At 42.5% G+C, this 23005-nt stretch overlaps 1 protein-coding gene across 1 annotated transcript in view; it reads right to left on the reverse strand.

Annotated features, from left to right (window-relative positions):
* COL24A1 (collagen type XXIV alpha 1 chain) overlaps positions 1-23005 on the reverse strand; it is an 897023-nt gene that overhangs the window by 307387 nt on the left and 566631 nt on the right. The window contains exon 25 of the mRNA XM_086954096.1: positions 10052-10105. Coding sequence (XP_086810222.1) covers positions 10052-10105 — 54 coding nt within the window. The remainder of the gene's footprint in view (positions 1-10051; positions 10106-23005) is intronic.

Genomic DNA, 23005 nt, shown 5'->3' on the forward strand with positions numbered 1-23005 from the left:
ACAATCTCTGGGGGAATCAGAAACACGAGAGGCACAAACAATCTTCTGCTGAAACCTCGAAGATTCCGGAAGGAAAAAACATACAAGCGCTCCTTCTCAGGAATGGCGCCTAGGATTTGGAACTCACTCCCTCCCGAAACCAGGCTTATCTCCTCCACTACACTCTTTAAAAAAGAAGTAAAAGCTATCCTTATGGCTAAATACACTTGATCTACTATCTCGAACCCTATTAACACCCTGCACTGATCTGTATTACTTGCTTGACCCCTTTACTTATTTGTATGAGTTGTCTTATCACTCACATGATTGGCTTTGCAGCCACCTATTTGTATTATTTGTACTGTATGATCTACTGATTTACCTATTTGACTTTGTTTTATTTGTATTATTTGTACTGTATGATCTACTGATTTACCTATTTGACTTTGTTTTATTTGTATTATTTGTACTGTATGATCTACTGATTTACCTATTTGACTTTGTTCCCTCATTTACCCTTCTGTACTGTGTGATCTATTGATTTACCTATTTGACTTTGTTCCCTCATGTACCCTTCTATGTAAAGCGCTCTGATATCTGCGAAGATCTTGTTCGCGCTATATAAAACTTTGAAAATAAATAAATAAAAATAAATCCCTAACTCTGATAAAATGCCTCAGGGAAGAGTCTCGCTAGGTTTTTAAAATCCTACAGGTGTTGATTTGGCATTCAGCCCTGCTCCCCTGACTGGAAGCGCCACCAAGCCAGACGATAAATTACATATTTAATGAGCAGGCCTGCGGGCGAGAAGCTGATTAGCTTCAGATCAAAGCGCTGAAATGCAGGTTCTAGCCCGAAACAGTAGCGCTTGAATACAACACAGAGGTACAAGAACCAAGGCGGTGAGGAAGGGTAGCCAGTGGCGGCCTTCCAGCTTTCACTGGAACCAAGACTGCACAGAAATGCTTGACACCATTTCTGCATTTTTTCGTCTCATAAGTTGAGGGCCCGCGTAAGGTGAAAAGGTATGAATGCTTAACACTTGTCGTTGAAGAGTGAGAAGTTAAAAAATAAAAAACAATGAGGAATATAACGTTTGTATTGAACATACTAAGCCAGCTTATCTGAAAAAAGGGTTTGATCTGCATGTTCACAGAACTAGAGTAACAGGGTTAGAATTGCAGTCAATCCTCTACTGAGGCCTAATTTTCAGCAACTTTTCTATAAGTGAACCATATAAATGATAACAGTATTCCACTAAATGAGCTATAGAAAGTAATAACGCCTATTCATAATTATGAGTCGATCTGGCAGAAGGGTTATTTTCTTTAATACAGTTCTGAATGATGATTGAAGAGAGACGTTTAGAATTAGTCAAACCCAGGGACAGTCTATAACATCAACTGGCTAGCGCCTTGGATTCACAGGCTGCCTCTCAGCGCATCTCTAACAAGTCCTATACTCTATTTGCTTCTTTGGGCAGCTTCAGTGGTGCCAAGACACCAAATTCAAGGTGTATGGATTGTGATTAAGAATACAACATAACATCCTTTAAATGGCCAGAAATTCACTTTGTCCAGGAAGAGCTTGCGTAGAATTATCGGGGCCAGATGGATCAAAGGGTTTCACCCCTTCTGGGTCTGTGGAGGAATGTGTTCGTACATATGGCCTTTAGATTCGAACACCACTCGTGCCAGGCCACAACCGGAGCCTAAATCAGCAGGGATGTCATTGTTTAACCGCTTCAACATGATGGTAATCAGCGAACATGATGTGTGAATGAACTGAAAGAACCACTCAGTTTACCAGATAATACATCACACCATCCCTCTGTACAGGGCCAGCTTTAGGGTGGTGCGACCCGTGAGGCTACACTGGGTGCTGACCTGGTGGGGGCACTGAACTCAGGGGGCACGATCTTTAGCAATATTGTTGAATTTTAAAGCACCTGCTGCAGAGGACCTTGAGCAACCAGCTTTTAGGAAGCAATAAAACTGTTATGATAACTATTGAGATTAATGTTCCTGCTAGAGAGAGAGAGAGATAGAGAGAGAGAGGGGAGTATTCTTAACTGATATTCTCGAAAGATTGCTTATGGCATTAATTTTGAATCTTTAACACAATAACCAAATTGTGGGTGGGTGTCCCCTTTGTCTCGTGTGTTTTTGCTGCCCTCAGCACTGCCATGACCGTGTTATGTAATCTGAAGTGCTGTTTCTTTGGGTGCAGGATCCAAACCGTCAAGCAAATGGATCAGGGGGGACTGTGCATCTCCTGTCCCAGACCTCGGATTATGGTCTTTCTCCTGAAGCAAAGACCAAGATTGGACTGGTAGACGAGGATACAGGTGAAACAAAAACTTGCTGAGGCCGGAATGGGATCACAAGGATTACAAATGCAAACATGTCTTTTGCGAACTATCGCTCATCTTGCCAATAAATGTGATGGAAAAAATCCTCCCTGGAAGAAGGGCAACTAACATGAATAATTTCCCCTTGGTTTGTGATCGATTCAAAGAGTAGGTTTCAATGCTGTGGCTCTTGGGATGGTACCAGTGCTCACTTTGAGCTGGTGGTTACCACTGGTGTTATAGAAGATATTCATTGGAATAAAGAATCTATTGTGTTTTCATTTGTAGGAATACGTTGTGCTCAGAAATATGTGGCTTTCTTTCACTTGACAAATTGGTGCATACGTCACTTAGCCATTTCACTGTCATGTTCTGGAAATCAGGGTGGCACTAGCCCGTGCTGCACCATGTCCCGCAAGGACTGCACTGATAAAGATAAGACCTCGGCAGTTCAAAGAGGAGTTCAACAATCTCAGGGTGATAAATCCTGCTGGGAAGAGAGACAGTATATGATCTCTTGCACAACAACTCCAGGAAACCTATTTTGGGTGGACACGTTGTCTTCCAGCAAGCACAGAGGGTTAGCTCCTGTGATATTTTGTTGTGGGAGAGGCCCAGCCTGAAAACACTCCTCTGTGGCAATCATAACCCCTTCCATGCGGGGCTAATTCTCCCGCGGTGCGGGGAGAGGGGGGCGGCGCGTGGTGCCGCAATGCTCCTGACGAGCTCAGCTCATCATGCTGCACAGGGGAGCTATGCTCATGACGAGGTGTGCTCGTCATGACTCCGCCCACTCAATGGAACGCCCTGCTCAGGAGGGAAATTAGCCCTGCGTGTGCGTTCCACAGCTGTTATGACGAGCTCAGCTCATCATGAGCACAGCTCCACTGTGCCTCGTGACGAGCTCAGCTCGTCATGAGCGTCGAAGGAGTTAAAGGAGGAAATATCAGTGATTCAGTGAATCTTCAGCGAAGCTCAGGGTTTCACACTTTTCAGTTCCCAGAGTGATGATGTGTTTCATACTGCTGTTGCTTTATTTCTTGGCTATAATATATGCTCTTTGTGGTTTCTTGACTCCAGCATCGTGTCTCTTTCTTCCAGAATAGTCAACAATAGCATTACACTGTTAGCAGTCTACACCGCTTGACCCTTGTGACTTGCTCAAGTACCCTCCACTTGCAGTGGAGGGTGTAGTCTGGGTAAGGCTGCCCAGAAGGAATGAACTATTTGGCACCCAAATGTGGTCTACTGCTCTTCACTCTCAAAGAAAAGAAAACGGTAAGTTTAGCTTTTCATTTTGTGGTCCCTGTATGCCATTTTAGGACTCTGGGCTTCAAACGTGATGCCACTAAGGACATGCTTGAAAATACACTGAGAAGGTCACAAATGGGTCAGACTGTGCGGTCTCTCAGAATGAGTTGGAATTGCAACAATGTACAATTGAACCATTTGAGACAATTTTCAATAGCGTCTGTAACAGGAGGAGCGCATCAGCACTCCTTTTTTTGGGGACTGGCCCTTATTTTTCCACATCAGCCATTTACTGAGAGCAAGATGGGAAAAATACACAAAGTGGAAAGATGGAGAAAGAGAAAGATGGAAAAAAGTCACTAAGGGAAAAAAGAGGGATCTGCAGATGTTAGATAATGGGGCATGCAGTGTTTGGTGGTGGATTAAAGAGACTTGAGGTGGATTCAAGACTACTCATCCTTGGTATCTGGTATGCCAAAATTTATTAGCAATGGCCATAGGCTTATGAGCAGAGCTATCGGCACCGCCCCTCTTGTTTTTAGATATTACCCACTGAACCGTACACCCTGAGTCTTTAACTTTGCAGTAAATATGCTATGCATTACCTCCTGCACAGCAAACACTCCTGTCTAATGAGAGAAAATGTCAAAGTGATGCTCACTTCAGCAGAAGTACTGCTACTATTGCATTTTCATGGAGCAATAGCAAAACACAGGCATGCCACTGAAGGAAGCAATTCATTTCTTTGCTTCATGTTGATGTACGTTGCTCTTTTGTGAAGAATGAATATGTGGAAGTCTTTGACGGATGGCAAACTGGCATGCTTTGCCTGATAACAGGGAAAACACACCTCTAAGTTCTTATCTTGATGACTTTTTGGGCACATCGTGGGCACGCAATTAGGCAACTGGCTGGCGGATCTCAGGGCGAAAGTAATAACTTCTGGTATGGTTGCAAACATGTCAGCATTACCAAAAAGATGAGTTCAACTGTAAATGTATTACCCAAAACACACAAGCTCTATATTTAATGCCTGGTCAATGTTCTATTTTAGTTTGTATATTTTGGGAAGTGTTGGTGGCAGTCATGATTCCTTCCATATGAGGCAGATGAGTAGAATAAGCATGGAATTTCTGAAACTAAGTACATGCGGGAAAGAGTCAGAAACGGTGATAATTAAGGGCAATAGATCAATTACTTTCACATGGTGAGGAATAATTTGCATTTGTAGGACATTCCTGAGTAGCACTGAGCCATGTCCTCTTTTCTATGAAGTAAGGACCCGCAGCACCCGTCAGAAGGGATTTTCTGGAACATGTGTTCCATGAATTAATATAGTGTTTTACTCGCCGCTCCTTTTACACAGTCTTGTTAAAAACATATCAAGAATCAGATGCAGCATCACACTTAGACGATTTTCCTCTACTGCCTCAAGCACAATCGACCACCCAACAATTCATGGATCTCCCTGAAATCAGGGATGGAATCTGTGCTCTTGAACGAAGTATGGCCTTACTGTTGGCACTATTAACCCCTTCCTTGCTGCCGTCGGCCATTGGCCGACGGCAGCACTACCTCCCCAGTGCTGCCGTCGGCCAATGGCCGGCGCGGCCCTACCCATTTTGCAGAAGTGCCGCCCTGCGGGAAAATCGGGGCCGCAGTAAACGGGTTAATGACTCCAACCACAATGAGATATTTAATGCCATTGCTACCCTGATTCTTTGGGCATGAGAATATTTAGATGGGGAATCTTGTTCCTTTCCTTCCTCTGGCCTCTGGCTGTGGGGAGACAGTGGAATCTTGACTTACATCTTTCTAAAATAATATTTAACTAAAATTGTTGTGACAAAATGTAAACATAAGGTCCAACGAAATGCAAGTGATGTTCAATGTTTTCTGTGGACCTCAGAGCGGAAATAGTGTTCCACTTTGGGAATATCTTGTGGGCACTGAGTGGATGCAATACTGCACAGCTGAGTGAAACTAAACACTGGAAATAAGCGTGTTTATGCTGAAAACGAATGCTACTGCAGTGATTCTCATAACTGTCTTAAGATCTAAGATCAATCAGTGGCATCTTTAGTTTTATATGATAGCTTCTTGTTTTGGAGGCTGCTGCGCCATATTTCGTTTTCTAAACTTGTTGAGCTCACACCTCAGTTAAGGTAGGCTATCAAGATTTGAGTCAACTTTCCTCGTGCTTATTTAAAACTTCTAAGAAGTGTGGCTCTATTGGCATTAGGATGGTTACAATCGTTCCTAGCGGATCGAACCCAATCAGTTCGCTTGGGTGGCTACACATCCCCTCCGCGACCTATAAAATACGGAGTTCCCCAGGGGGCGTCGTTGAGCCCAACCTTGTTCAACGTGTTCGTTTCCTCGTTGGCAACCATCGGCAAAAAGTGGGGTGTCGAAATGTGCTCCTATGCGGACGACACCCAGCTGATGGTCACCATTGATGAAAATGATGACTCTAAAACTAAAACTAGATTGACGAACTGCTTGACGGAACTGGCAACTTGGATGCAGGACCACTGTCTCAGACTAAATGCTGACAAATCTGAAGTTCTATTGTTCGGCAGAGGCACACAGGCCTGGGACAACAGCTGGTGGCCGAGTGACTTGGGCTTGCCTCCCAATCCTACTGCAAAAGCCCAAAATTTAGGAATAACACTGGATAGGGACTTATCCATGAAATCCCATGTTTCCATAGTTTGCGGCCGAGGCTTCGGCTTTCTGAAGATGCTTAGACGAGTCTTCCCTTGGGTTCCGACAGATTGCAGGAAAACACTAGTCCAATCACTATTGATGAGTAGGTTGGACTATGGTAATTCACTGTTTGTGGGAATGGCAGATTACCTCTTCTCCAAATTACAGATGGTTCAGAATGCCGCTGCCAAAGCCATCTGTAATAAAAGAAAATACGACTCAGCCAAAAACTGCATGCGTGAGCTTCATTGGCTTCCAATGCGACAACGAGCCATATTTAAGCTGTTGTGTATTTCACACAAAGTACTCCACGACTCAGGCCCCATCATCCTACATGACATGATCAGATTTCATAAACCCTCTAGAAACCTACGATCTATGATGTCTGGAAGAGCATCCATCACCCGAGCTCGGACTGTCAGGATGGGAGAGCGGGCCTTCTCTCACATTGCCGCAACAAAGTGGAACGAGTTACCCCCTAAACTTAGAACAAATGACTGCTTCTTTTCATTTAGGAAACAACTAAAAACATTCCTCTTCCCCAGGCCAGATCAATAATTTTCAACTAGTGCTGCCGTCAAATCACCTGCAACCTTTCCTCAGCGCCGTGATGTCCTTTCAGGATGAATGTTAGCGCTTTACAAATAAAATAAATACAAATACAAATACAGCCATGTTCACCAACCTCTCCATTTTTGACGCGGTATCAAAAGTTTCATTTAAAAACATCTACCCTTTCTTCTAGCCAGCAAGCGTGGATGTTGATTGATTGTTGTACTTACATTCCTATCTGCAATCAACTTTCACTTATGGAAAGTGTTGTTAAGTTTTCTATGTGACTAGTTGCACTTAAGGACGCCTTACAGCAGTAAGGCATTTAATTGTAAGACCCTACAAAGAAAATTCCCTTTTTCGTGGCGAAAAGAAGTCTTACTTTGAACGACGGAGCAAATTTAATGAAACTTGAATGCTATCAGTGAATTTAGGATGGTTATGAGATTAGACAACGTTATATGTCATTTCTAAAACTTCGGGATTATCGCTCACTTCTGATGTCCCTTGAAAACTGCAAAAAAAAACTTGAATTTGCCACACATTTTGATAAAGTTCTTATGTCAACAAGTTCGACCTAATGCACTGTATTAATTCCCAAAGTAAATTCAGTTTCAAAATGATGCGCACAGTCAAAACTATGTTTTTGTCTATTCCAAAACACTCAGTGCAATTCCTTGTAAAGCTTTTTTAACTATATCAAATGCACCAGATGAAGTAATGTGTGCCTTTAGGGGAGCACCGTAAACGGCACAGGATCATTTCGACATTTGCCTAATTAAATCTGACATTCAGTAGAGGAATAGCTTCCTGCGTTGAATGCATGACCTTGCTAGAAAAATATTAATAAACAAAGTAATCTGACATGTTAAGTGTGCCAAGAGATTCTCTGGGTTTTATGTCTGCAGTCAGTAATTGACAATATTAGCTGAATCACTTTTTTCAGCAATGTGCAAATGTGGAATTTGCAAGACTGGAGTATTTTTTAACTACCTTGATTTCCCATGCCAAAATTTAGATGGAATTTACAGAGTGAAATGGTAGGCTGCCAAAAAAGCTAGGACCACCCTTTTAGAGTACAAAAAAAGTTATCAGTACCAACTGTTTTAGGATTTTACACTTGGTAACCTCTTTCCTATCTTCTCAAGAGGTGGTGGAACATCAAGAAAGTATTGGATCCCTTCCGTCCTGATGTGTGAAATCCATATAATCTGGAGTCTCATCGAGATTAAATACACCTGATTCGTGAAAATGCTTCATCGGCAAATTATAACATGTCTTCTTCAGCTCTCCTAAAGTGAAGACTGCAAGACCCCGTAAACCAGTTTGAAAAACATCTGTAATATTTAGAAAACGAAATTTGATGGGTTTTACTTCAATGTCCTAAGGAAATAGCCTTAGACTTCTGTATTAATGGGTAAGAAGAAATGATTTGCAAAGATCTGTTTAGATGAGGAGCCATCGAATTTTCAAACAGGATGTGTTAGTGAAACTAGAACAGTATCTAATAGGAAGCACATTCCTGGGAATTACCAACTTAATTCATTTAGTTTCAAGGGAATAGCATATGAAAATTCTTCAATTTAAAAAATGTAAAAGCAACAAGGATGTGTGTAACTCGGCTCAAACTTGAAGCACTCTACCTCTAAAACAAGCTTAGCAGCTGAGCCATTTATTGGCAAAGGGTACAGAAAACATGGAATTATAAGGTGAGAGAGCTTAGTTAAGAGGACCTTGCCTTCTTTTAAAGCTATAACACTTCAAGTTTCTAACTTTTGGAAACATGATCTTGTAACAGAGGTGGTAAGAGTTAGACTACACAAACCTGAAACTAACTGGTGTCCGAGGACTGATGAGTAAGGGACTCAACCAAGGCGATAATGAACAGAAAGACAGATTTGTTGACACAGGGTACCAACAGCTATAATGATATGGAAAGTCACGAGTACTGCAGCACTGTTGTAAACAAAAAGTAGGCACGCCAAAAACGGAGAGTAGTGTTAACGCCAACAGCACCCATGCCTGAGGAAGACCACCACAGCTCCTAATATACAAGGGTTTAATGGTCTCACTTGGCTTGTAGCCCATGTGCAATTATGTGAGCCAAACATGTATAATGCAAACCTTGCTACAAACCAACAAAGTGCTGCAAGAGATGTATGTAACAACACAGGCTTATGGTCATAAGGAAGATGGGAGGCAGAGGAAGGCATGTGTTGGGCCCGGGTGGGAAGAGAGAAACACAGCTAGGGGGAAGCTGAGAGGCAGAGCGAGAAACGAAAAGGGATTGGATGAAGGCAGAGGTTCAGAGCGAGGTGGGCTTCTCAGAATACAGTAGTGAGGATGTTATAGAACGTGCTATTGAGATGAAAGCTTAATTAGCAGGTTCCTGGTTTTAATCCCAGCGAGTCTCCTGAGCCTGGAAAAGACATGGAGTTGATCATCTGAATTGGACAATCACAAAATCTTTTATTAACAGAGCTGCAAGACGTAAAAACTGTCAAAGTAAGCAGTATATGAAAGAAGCATTGACAAAGCCAATGGTAATTGGCTCTAAAAGATCGAGCTTCTGGCTTTGCCACTGCTTTTTGGACTGACATAGTAGCATGCACGGCCCCTCAAAGATAGCTTCAGAGGCTTGTACATGCATCACAATACATGCGTGCTCAAGGATGCGTGCACACATGCGTCATGACTTCTGGTGGTAATCTTGTTAGTTTTAATTTACCATAGTTTTTGGTAAATTGCAATAGTGTTCTACCTTGTTTCTGTGGGTTGTGAAGTTCGGATTCAGTTAATTAAATTACATATTTGTCATAGCCCGAATCAATGTGATTGCATCTCCATGCCTCTGACATCTGCAAGCCAGGAGCTTCAATTTGAGCAAAGATAACTCTGACTTACATCCTTTTGTTGTTGGTAAATTGATTACTATTTAAATGGGTAATCAGAACATTTATTATATAAGGAAGGGGCTTAAATACAGCAGCCGCGCGCTTTGAATAGATTCATACTTTTCTTACAATCCTGTCTCAGTGTTGGCAGCACTGCAGCTTGGTGAGAAATTTAACACAAGCCCTGGCCGTAGCTAAGGACAGCTTGAAGTCAAACCGGCCAATTGCGCCGCCTGCATGCACACACGGGGCTGCTAGAAAAACATTTCAACTGCGAGGGCTCAGCATTCAATCAAATGAAACTGGGCAGACTTACCTTTTCCCCTGCCCCCCCTGGCGGTCCAATTTCTCCGGGAAAACCAACGGGTCCCTACATAAAAACAAAAGAGAATATTTAGTTTTTAGCAACATGCTGTGAAAAATATAATATTTTACTAGCTGTTTTTATACAATCTAAGCATAATATCACAATCCACATATGCCCAAACTTAGTTCCATGGGGACTGAAGGGTATTTGTTTCTTTGAATCTATTAAATTTGAAAGGCTGCTAACCAGTGGACAAAGCCGCTACTCAAAGGCATGAACCCCATCATTACAATAGTGTTAAAAAGTGCCGCTATTGGTTGGTCCAAGAACCTGTCAAAGTTAAACTTTCTAATTTCAGGGGGTATGATCAGGTACCCGATCTTTCTTTAGCATCAGCACTAACTATTCTTGAGCCAGATAGTCAGAGGGCTGGATGGGGAAATCAATCGCAACTGAAAAAGGTAAGGATTACAAACACCGGAAGTAAATATACTCTAAACATAGGTGCAACTGGCTTTGTTACTAGCACCAGAAAATAGATCACAAATGAAGCAGCTGAGGGGAGTAGTTGAAAGCAAGAACAATCTGACGAGTAATCATGAAGATTACAAAGTTCAAAGAAACAATTAAATATAAAAACTTTGGCATGTGCGCACAGGCCACGCCCATCAGCTCCTACATTAGAAACCCTATGCTTGTTTCAACCCATTGGCGGCAACGACTATCAGCCACAACTCACAGCTTTTGCTATGGGCACACAGGCCCCCTGACGTCCTACTTTAATCACCAGCTGCCACTGAAAACAGTCAAGAATTAGCCTAGTTAGTATGGGGTCTGAATAACTTTCCATACTCACTCAAAAAAATGTGACATTCGAAAGACATCTGTGTTGGGATCACTCAAGAGCATCAAAGTATTACCATTGTACTAAGCGTATGTTTGCTATTCCTATCAGTAGTCCCCTGTGTCCCATTTGCCGTCTCAGCATAAAGGCCAGGGGTTTCAACACCAAGGTGGACAAAGAATCGATAGTGGGCATCCCTAGCAGGTGTCTCGCTCTCATATTCATGTTTCTAATCTGATGCCTCCTGTTCTAACCCGTTCATATCCACAATTAACTCATTTCCTTACTGTGCTTTTATGCTTTATACCCGATCATTCTTTTACGAACAGCAAACTTGAGTTTCTTACCACTAGAAATGAGGTAGGAGGAGAGACTGGTGCAAAGGCAAAAGGAATTATTAGGGTGTCAATGATCCAATATATATATATTTTTTTTCTTGGGGGGGGGGGGCAGTTTTATATAGTGTGAACTCGACCCGAAGGCATTGGATCGCTTTACAATTGCATCCGTTACATTCCACAAGGACACGTTCTTTTTTCGTAGGTACAGGGACTTAAGTGATTTGCCCAGAATCACAGGGGGTTGAGCCGACGCAGAGATGCGAACCTTGCTGACCGGCTCCAAAGTGGGCCACTCTGGCCATTACTCCATATCCTCTCCCACAATATTGATTGTGCTGTAATGCCAATTTACTAAACAAAATTCCAGTCAATTTACCACCTGTCTATGGAACACTTTTCTCTGCAGCACTGATGAAGGGTGTTTCGTATGCAAGACAGACAACAATTCTACAGCACAAAAATGAAGCCAACTGACTGAATCCAGTTGGGTAATCCGTAACCGGAGGTCTGTACATGCAAATCTAAAGGAAGCATCCAATAGAAGTGCAACTGTCAGGTTTCAGTGGACAGGAAGCTGGACTACCGATTTTTAAATCAGGGCAGCTAATGAAAGTTTAGTGCAGCGTGGAAACCTGAGATTTATACATTGGGATAAGGTTTCAGTACACAGATTGAGGTAATGAGTTCGGATACAGGCTCCGACATTTTACAAAACAAGTCAATTTGGGCAAGTCCCTCGACTGAATACTCTCTTGTTACTCAAACAATGTTGAAGGACTGATAATTATAGATGGGTACTGACAAATATTCTGCAAAATGGCAGTTCATTGAAGCCTGCTGATTTAGGCAAGATACTGTATATTCACATTAAACACACTCCTGAAAGCACACATTTAGTGGTCAGTCAAAATACCTTAATCGGTTGACTAAAACTATAAAAGTTCATACAATAAAATCGAAAGTATAAGTAAAATTATTCCACTTAAAACATGGGCACAAAGAGGTGAACATTCAATGGTATCATCACCTGTTAGGAACCATGTACTGTCTCCTAAAGGCCAGTGAGGAGGGAACAAAAAGCCACTTTTCTTAAAGTTATTTACTCCAGAATTACTTCTTTGATGGCAATTGCAACTTGACTTGCTATCACAGTCACAACTAGCATCTGCTTTACTAGCTATAACCTTTAAAGGTATACTTAACTTAAATATTCACTGGAAAGTAGCAGTACGTTCTATTTGTCGATGCCCAACACTATTTGAAGCACAATACATTATTTTATTTTCACATTGTAAAGTGAATGGATAAATTAAAGAACATTGAATGAACTTTACTAACAGCCATAAAAAATGAGTTTTAAACAACATGTTAGGCAAAGTAATATGTGCAAACCGTAAATAGTTCTGTGAGAACAGTACAGTAGTAACTTTAGAAATATGTTCTGCTGTACATATTCGATATCACCGTGACACAAAATACAGAACTTTAATGAAAATTATTTTAGAAAAAATGTTTTGCTGGATGTGTACAGCAAATATACCACTTTTCAAAGAGCATGTCAGTCCATTTCCGACTATCCCATGCTTAGAAGAAGACTCTCTTGCAAAGCAATTGTAATCAAATACATTCTCACTGAAAAGTTTCAATTAAGTGAACAAACAAATTTGCAGGTCAGGTTCACGGAATGGAAAACTTTGGGCATCTGAGCCCACTGATCAAAGAACTGCAGATTTTCTCCAACACTAGGTAGAGATGCAAGGACAAGAACATGAGTGTTCTCAGGGGACACGTGGGAGCAATTGGATATGCAGTCACCACAAACAAACTGTCAATCTGTAAGTATTACAACCAATCCAAAGACTTTATCCACTCCATTTAGGCACACAAACTCCAAACAAAAGCCAGAGGCAAGTGAATACATGGGGCAGAAATCTCCCCTTTTTCCAGATCTTGTAAGGAAGGGCTTCGCCTTAGGGAATTATAAATTCCGTAAGGAATCATTCTCAAAGTGTTTACTCCCGAGGGATGTTTGCTGCAATCCTCACATGTATAAAGAGGAGAAAAATGTGGCTCTGTTTTGCACAAGTTCCCCTGAGGGTATGTGTGAATTTCGGGAATATCAGTTGTTTATTCAAATTATAGGAATGAACTATGTAGGGTAGAATTCAATCTTGCGTACTTTTCACAGTGATTCAGACGTAACATCTCTTTAAATATCACTTTACAAAATACCACACATTTTGCAAAACTGTAAAAATTATTTTAAACAATCAACTAATTTTCCTAGCCTGGGAGGATGGAGCATTCTTGCACCAACAGCCACTAGAAGACTGCTCAGACTCCCAAGAGAATATTTTACTTAATATTTATTGTGAAATCTTTTTCGTATACTACTTCCCGGAGACCTCTAAATCATTTTGCTGAGTGCAGTTCACATTTCTTTTAAAGACAAAATTGTATCTTGATTAACAAATGGAAAGAATGAAGGCCTGGGGGCAGTGGGCATGTCTGTATATGGACTTGGGTATCCGAGGAGCAGCTCAGAACGGCCTGATGGAAATACTTTGCAAATTGCTCACAATAATCACCTGGAAAAAATGAAAACAAGGCTAATGAAAGGAAACGACCCAGCAGTTTCTAGCCATTCCTCCTGGGCCGGGCCGTAGCCTCCTTCCACGGTCCAAGCTACTGATCTCTCATACTGTCCTAATTGTATCCCTATTAAAATCCATGTATAACTGTTTTATAGGCGCTGCTCTCCCAGCCCGAAGGCATTTGTTCCCTTTGAACTTGTTCCAGAATGTTTTGCGAAGGGGAGCCGAGGACCTGAAGGCAGCCAGCGGTGAAAAGAACTTAAAAGACAAGATACCAAAAGAGCAATTCCTCAATACGAGCCCCTTGCAGAAAGGTATTCTACACAAAAAAATTGGAAATCATCAAGCATATGACCAAAAAATAAAATAATACCTAGTTGCTCAGACACTTGTAAGGTGTACTCTCGCAGAAGGTATGTGGTACCCCAAAAGATGTGGTGGTTAATGACGGTTTGTTATCGCCAGATCTAACATCCTACGGTCTACTTTACTTTTTATAGCAATAACACAATTCCTTTAATATATATATATATATATATATATATATATATACGTGTGTGTGTGTGTTTTTGATATATATATATATATACTAGCAGCCCGTCCCGACCTTGTCCGGGAGCTTTCAGGCTACCCCCTACCCCCGCCTGTCCTGACATTGCCCAGCAGCCCATGCCCCCCCCCGCCCGCCCTGTCCCCCGCCTGCCACCTGGCCCGACCCTCGCGTGGCCAGAGTCAATCCCCGTCCCCGACCCCCGCCTGCCCGACATTGCCTTTTGTCCATTCCCCGCCTGCAGCCTGTGCCCCCGCCCGCCCCGTGCCCCGCCTGCCCCGACCCTCGCGTGACCTGAGTCAATCCCCGTCCCCGTCCCCCGCCTTCCCCGACCCCCGCCTGCCCCGACATTGCCTTTTGGCCGTTCCCCGCCTGGCCCGACACCCGCCTGCTTACTTTTTCCGCCGCTCCTGAGTTCACAGTTCCTGGCCGCTCTGCTCCTCAACGCTTGTCCGCCGCCGCTCCTCCCCGCGCCATGTCCGCCTCTCCGTGCTGATCTTCATGTGACCGCTCCTCTCCCGCGCCATGGCCGGAGCTCCTCTGACGCCGCTCTGACGCCGCTCCTCGACGTGAGCACGCACGTCGCGGCCGGCGCTACTTTGGGGGGGGACTACTTTTTTTTAAATATTAATTTTTTAAATAAGGTTTATTTTTAAAGTTTATATAGCCTATAACCATCTACACACCCTGACGATTTCTACGGTGTATCGGGTGTGTAGATTGGCGCAGTGGTTCCGGAGTTTACCCGCCTCGAAGCCTGAAACTTTCTCCTTTATTATAGTAGTATATATATATATATATATATATATATATATATATATATATATATATATATATATATATATATATGTATATATATATATATATATATATATATATATATATATATATATATATATATATATATTCACTGAAAAAACCATAGGTTTCACACCAGTTATAGTTACCTGGAAATTTTACTGACATAAAACCATTGAAATTCCCACGTTATAGTTAGTTGGACTCACTATAACTTGCGCGCCTGCAATGCACTGCTGATGACGTCACATATTACATCACTCATGACATGGTCAGTGACATCACTCATGACATCACTGATGACACCATCCTTGTGACAGAGTGAGAGACCTCCTTTCAGTGTAATGTAAGCCTTGAAACACATATTCAAAAATAGTATTTAAAATTTTCAAAAAAATGGAGATACCCATAACAGTTACAACAAACAATTCAGTAATTCCACCATCTATATACACATCCACTCATTCACCAACAGTTCTATATAGTCACTCATACATATACTCACTCATTATATGTACTGATACACCTATACATTCTGTTACAATTCAACAGTCATCCAAAAGTTACTCACACACATATTCACACATGCAAAAAACCTATTGAACATCCATTTATTTGCATATACAGCAATACACACACTACCACTTTACTTCTAAGAAAACTTACACATACTTACTCTCTTAAACAATCACTTATAGAAACACATACTTATTTAAACAGGAACTCTTACAATCTCTCACTCTCACATATACTCACTTATATAAATCAATACTCACATATACTAGATTAAAACATATGTATGAACTGAAAAAGACAATAGTAAGACAGTCGTTTACTCACTAACATACACATATACACACTCATCCATCCATACAGTTTTGTACATATGCTGTCTTCAAAACACATACAAACAGTGAGTCAGTCACCAACCCATACAGCCACTTATACACAAAGTGAAACACTGATACATACATTTCAATATTTAAAATTTACTTGCTAATATATGTATTCACTAAGATACACTTAATAAGGCAGTTAACCAATCAATTCTTATATTAACAAACATCCATTTACATACTTATTTAACCATTTATTCTTCCATCGTCCTTTACAAATACATATATAAAACATATATGTTTTTCAGACAGACACACATTCACTGGATGGTGTCATCAGTGATGTTATGAGTGATGTCACTGACCATGTCATGAGTGATGTAATATGTGACGTCATCAGCAGTGCATTGCAGGCGCGCAAGTTATAGTGAGTCCAACTAACTATAACGTGGGAATTTCAATGGTTTTATGTCAGTAAAATTTCCAGCTAACTATAACTGGTGTGAAACCTATGGTTTTTTCAGTGAATTTAATAGGTTTTTTAAATGCTAATTCCTAACTATAACTGGTTTGAAACCTATGGTTTTTTCAGTGAATTTCATAGGTTTTTTAAATGCTAATTCCTTTCTATATCGAGTTTCTAACCTATGTTTTTTTTTTACAATTTGCTGTTTTGTGTAAGTATTAATTTTTAATTTATTTATTTTTTATCATTTTTTCCTGGGGCGCTCTGGGTGCGCGCTCGGTAAGGTCTCCGGAAAGCGCACCTAGAGCGCTACTTTCGTTCGTGAAAAAAATATGAATGAAAAGTTAATAATAACGCAAAACATTTCATACCATACAAATAAAAGCAGTTTTTTTTTATAAGGAAATGAAAATGATTTTGCATTTCCGTAAAACTATGAAGACGTCACTTCGGCGTGCAGCGTAAGCACCCCCGGAAGCGTCTACATTCGCGCCACGTATGCGCCCCGGAAGCTCCTACGTTCGCGCCGCGTATGCGCCCCGGAAGCACCTACGATCGCGCCGCGTGTGCGCACCCGGAAGCTCCTACGTTTGCGCGGCGGAAGCGCTCCGGTGCGCGCAGCGTCAGCGCGTCGTCATGTGACCTTAAAATAACACTTTTCATTGGTTGCTTACAGTTTTTTTTACAAAGAATGAAATCCCCACCCATTTCCTTCACTTCTTCTTTCACTTTTGTGACTGAAAGACCTGTTTTTTGCTCCTGGATCTTTCTTGGTTTACCATGGCTGCCAGAGAATCCAGCAGTGATGAAGAGCCTGAATTCATCAATGAAGAGCCTCCTCAGCCAAAGGTGAAGGAGCATTTTATTTGGAATTTTTTTAAAATACCACTTAACCAGAAAAAGGTGAATGCTCCAAAAGTGGAGTGCAGGATCTGCAAACAAGTCCTGTCACGGGGTGACTAAAAAAAAAAATACTCATTTGGGAACTTTACGATGATCCGGCATGTGGAGAGGAGGCACCCCAGAATTTTGCCCAGGAAAGTGTCAGGGCTCTGGCACAAGAGGTTCCCAGTGATGGGGCCTCTAAATCCACCGGAGGAGCAACTACTTCTGGGAGGGGGCAATCACAGGAGCTCGTGCCAAATATTCAACCTGCTTTTAACCATGGTGTCCTGAGATGCAGATACTGCAATCAACTCCTTACCTATGGGGAGCAAAGTGTCCAGCTCATGGTTCGAGCATTGGAGAAACATCACTGCCCTTCCCACCCCTAATTATTTTTGTTTTTTTGCTCCTGTTGAGCAGTTTCCATTCCCTGTTTTTGTTCCTGTTTTGAAAAAAGAAGAAAACAAAAAGTTCTTTTCAGAACTACCTCCAATTCTCATCAAAGAGCTATATTCTTTAAAAAATGAAAAAGAGTAAGTGAAATGGAGTGCATTGATAATGGAAAGGAAAATGAGTAAGAAAGAACAGAAAGGTATGAGAGGAGAAAGGAAGTGAAGTAGGGGGACTGAAAGAAGGTGAGTGTTGGGAAGGAAAGTAAGGAGAAGAAGAGTGAATATGGGGAATGTTGATATTCAAAGAAAATGTTGAAAAGGAACAGGGTTGTGGAAGGGTAAGAAAAGATGCATTGCTGTAGTTGAAGGCTGAAGGCCTCATGTAAAGCCATGCGTCACTTTAACGCCACCAGAGCATCACTTTTTGTGAAGCATCAGTCCAGTAAAAAATGCACCTTATTTATTCATATTTACAAAGTGGCGCATCTAGGTAGATGCGTCACTTTGTAAGCCCCTGCGCCACATTATTCCTACGTCAGGTGTAATGTATGCAAAAGGGACGTATTGACGCAAGAAAGGGTCGTAGAGGTGACGCAGTGAAATCTATGAGATATCACTGCGTCACTTTTATGACGCTGTTGTGTCCAAATCTTACGCCTGTTTCACAGCAGGCGTGCAGGCCCTTTCACATGGGGCTTGGCCCCATGTGAAAGGCTACATTGCTGGAGTTGCTTCATTTTTAAGACACACTCCAACAATGCATCACTTTTGCGTTAACAGATACGTCTAAAATACTGACGTATCTGTAAGAACTTCCAACATAATACGTCATAAAATTTATATGACGCATGAGTAGAAGACTGAAGGACTCATTTATGAGGCCATGCATCACTTTAACACCACCAGAGCGTCACTTTTTTGACGCACCAGTGCTGTAAAAAATGCACCTTATTCAGTCATATTTACAAAGTGACGCATCTAGGTAGTTGCGTCACTTTGTAAGCCCCTGCGCCACATTATTCCTACGTCAGGTGTAATGTATGCAAAAGGGACGTATTGACGCAAGAAAGGGTCGTAGAAGTGACGCAGTGAAATCTATGACATATCACCGCGTCACTTTTATGACGCTGTTGCTTCCAAATATGACGCCTGTTTCACAGCAGGCGAGCAGGCCCTTTCACATGGGGCTTGGCCCCATGTGAAAGGATGCATTGCTGGAGTAGCTTCATTTTTGTGACACACTCCAGCAATGCTTCACTTTTGCGCTTACAGATACGTCTGAAATACTAACGTATCTAAAAGAACTTCCAACATAATACGTCATAAATTTAATATGACGCATGAGTAGAAGACTGAAGGACTCATTTATGAGGCCATGCATCACTGTAACGCCACCGGAGCGTCACTTTTTGTGACGCACCAGTGCTGTAAAAAATGCACCTTATTCAGGCATATTTACAAAGTGACGCATCTAGGTAGTTACGTCACTTTGTAAGCCCCTGCGCCACATTATTCCTACGTCAGGTGTAATGTATGCAAAAGGGACGTATTGACGCAAGAAAGGGTCGTAGAGGTGACACAGTGAATAAACTGGGGGGCCTCATTTCTGAAAAGTGACGCATCGCTGCGTGAAAACAGCGATGCGTCACTTTTCTGTGTGCACTCCTTACGACATTCCTAATGTGTCATATTTAATGTATGTCGAATCATGTCGCAAGGAGTTACAGATACGTCAGTATTTCTGACGTATCTGTAAGCGCAAAAGTGACGCATTGCTGGAGTGTGTCACAAAAGTGACGCAACTCTTTGTAATGCGTCCTTTCACATGGGGAAAGCCCCATGTGAAAGGTCTTGCGCCAGTCTTACGCCTGCTGTGAGGCAGGCGCAAGATTTTGACGCAACAGCGTCCTAAAAGTGACACAGTGAAATCTCATAGATTTCACTGCGTCACTATTACGAGGCTTTTTGCGCGGGAACGCCCCCTCTGCATACATTATACCTGACGCAGGTATAATGTGGCGCAGGGTTTTAAAAAGTGACCCATCTACCTAGATGCGTCACTTTTTAAATATAGCGCAATGAGGCTACCGAGGCTACCGAGACACAAGATGGCGGCCGCTCTGGACTGTTTCGAATGTTTACAGAGACTCGTGAGCCAATCAGCTTTCCGTGCGCAAGTCACGTAGCACGCCCGGTGCGCTCCCCGGTGCGCGTACCGGGGCGCGCCTATAGATATATATATTTTTTTGAACCTAAATTACTCAAAATCCACTGGAGCACATATCTTGAGACATAGCAAAGGCACATCGGGCTGCCAGTCCCTACAATTTTGCCAAGTTTGGTGTAAATCCATTCAGCCGTTCGGGCTAAAAGTGAGGTCGACCACCCTATGGAAATTAACATGGGGAAAACATGTTTTGGGACCCCCCTTTTATCTCAGCCCCCGCTTGACAAATCCCCCCCAATCTTTCATGTGAGGACCGGGGCGCCGGGAGGCCATTTTGAGGAAATTTTCAGGCAGATTCGTCAACCGGCGCCAAAGTTATTCCAAATAGAATTTTGAGATTTAACATTGAAAAAAATCCTAACTATAACTACCTACTGGCGACCGCCAGTAGGTATATATATATATATATATATATATATATATATATATATATATATATATATATATATATATATATATATATATAATTAGGTTTACTTGCTGTGTACTATTAACATGAAGAAACCATGTATGAACTCACACTAGTAAAAAGGCAACCAACGTAACAACCGCAGTAGGTACTCCGGAGGACCGGGGATCTCGGCTCTTGGTGGAACAATCTGGCAGTCATGGTTCTGGTGAGCGCTTCAGTCTGATTTGCGCACACTTTGATTCCCAATGAGCTGCAAAACATTGTTGAGAGGGTATAGTCTGCTTACAAAAGCAAAACATTTTTTAAAGCCAAGACATGACTCTGTGGAGGGCGTTTTTGAGTGGCTAAGACAGCCTGTCCATTGATTGCTACTTTTAGAGGTCAAATGCTTGAACAGCTCAACCGCAGAGCATTCTTTGGAAATGCATGGTTATGAGACAAAAACGTCAGACATTCTTGAAAAGATTGGAAACATGCTTTCACGTGAGAATACAGCCACCTCTATTTAGGAACCGCGTCACAAATCCACTAACAATGTGGAGTGAGACTAGTGTATATATTGAAGGTCAGATAGCGAGATACATGGGGGATTTAAGATGTTTTGAGGGAATTTGAGAAAGGTCTATACAACTTGCCATGTACCTCAATTCAGAGGCTGTCCCCCTGTTTACCCCCCCCCCCCCCAGCTGAGTCTGAATCCAGTGATGCCATGTCCAGAGAGAAGCATGTCAAATATGGAAGGGAACTTTCGGGGGGCAGAAGGAAGACTCAGAATAATGATTCCTGATCTCTAATACCTTGTTAAACAAGCATTTGCAATGCAATGGTCTCGGCATCATTAAAGGTAGAGCTATTGGCATTGCTCATGACATTTTTTTTCTTTAAATCAAAAATAAATGGGCATTGTCATTAACATTGCCAATACACAGCACTCTGCACTCAACAGCACACAATGCTCTGCACTCACTGCTCTGCACACTCACTACTCTGCACACTCACTACTCTGCACACTCACTACTCTGCACACTCACTACTCTGCACACTCACTACTCTGCACACTCACTACTCTGCACACTCACTACTCTGCACACTCACTACTCTGCACACTCACCACTCTGCACACTCACCACTCTGCACTCACCACTCTGCACTCACCACTCTGCACTCACCACTCACCACTCACCACTCTGCACTCTGCACTCACCACTCTGCACTCTGCACTCACCACTCTGCACTCACCACTCTGCACTCACCACTCTGCACTCACCACTCTGCACTCACCACTCTGCACTCACCACTCTGCACTCTGCACTCACCACTCACCACTCTGCACTCACCACTCTGCACTCACCACTCTGCACTCACCACTCACTACTCTGCACTCACCACTCTGCCCTCACCACTCACCACTAAAAATACAGAAAGCGGACACCTCCCTGTTAGAATCCGAGGGAAGCGAAGACGCGCCCAGAGATGACCACGTGAGCTCGTTCGCATGGGGAAGGAACATCGCTTAATCTTAAATACCATGAAGTGATTGTACTGTGGAAGAACGCCGCTACTCGGCCAGCATGGGCTCCAACTTGTTAAGCTCTTGAGATAACTAAATTAATTAGCGTGAATGCCCTTGTGGGAAATCAGCCCATTCTCTTGTACAAGCCGCCCGTGAATACAAAGAGAACACAGGCTACCTGATGTACGGCAGCCAACCAAAACACCGGCGGAAAGCAATTACTTTCCGTCAGGCCCGTACACTTCTCATAATAAGCGCCAATGGACGCGACATAAAGCAATCTGCAATGCATCTTTGTTCTGCGAAATAACCGCTCGTGGCCCGCATCGCTATTGTTTAGGCACTAATCAAATGCTACAGCTGGCTGCGCCGCACGACGCCCCCTGGCGGAGCCGCGCCTGTGACCATCACCGCTGTGAACTTCAGAACTGAAGCATTTTCAATATTCTACAACAAAGCAATAGTTGTCGCTTATTTAGCTTCCACAATTAAGAACCATTTGCAAAGCCAATAGCCCTGACTTGTTGTAGGTGTAATGTTACTTGTTGTATTATATATATGTATGCAATGACAGATCAGCAAAATGTCAGTGGGGCGGCACACCATGCTAAGCAAAGATTTTTAGCTTGCATATTTTTAAGCCATGCCTTTAATCCGCTGACCACTCCTCTTTGATAGACCCCCCTCGTTTTTTCATTCCACCTAATGCCCTGGGATTAAAACAATCCAGAGACAGGGATATGTGGAGCAGCTAATTGAGCTTCATCTCATACTTGTGTCCGCCATTAAAAGCACCAGGTGCTGCACAAGGATGGAAAACTGTTGGTGTTGGGGTTCTTTGATTCAGTAGCAATTACTTTTTTTCTGGGCTCTCACACTAGAGGTCATTGGGTTTAGCAGCATTGTGAGGTTTGTGTGGATCAAAGGCTGTACGCCATGCTTTGGAATACTGCAATCGTAATAGCTGGGTGGATGAATTGAGACAAGGGTCACGATGGATGCAATGAGGAAGAGCGGGCATCAGACTGATGGAAATTCATTTTAGGTTATTCAGTCACTAACTGTTATCACATGAGAAAACTGATCGGACCATGCTCGCAAAACA

The sequence above is a fragment of the Lissotriton vulgaris genome, chromosome 1_1 (genome assembly GCF_964263255.1).
Source record: "Lissotriton vulgaris chromosome 1_1, aLisVul1.2, whole genome shotgun sequence".
NCBI classification, from domain to species: domain Eukaryota; kingdom Metazoa; phylum Chordata; class Amphibia; order Caudata; family Salamandridae; genus Lissotriton; species Lissotriton vulgaris.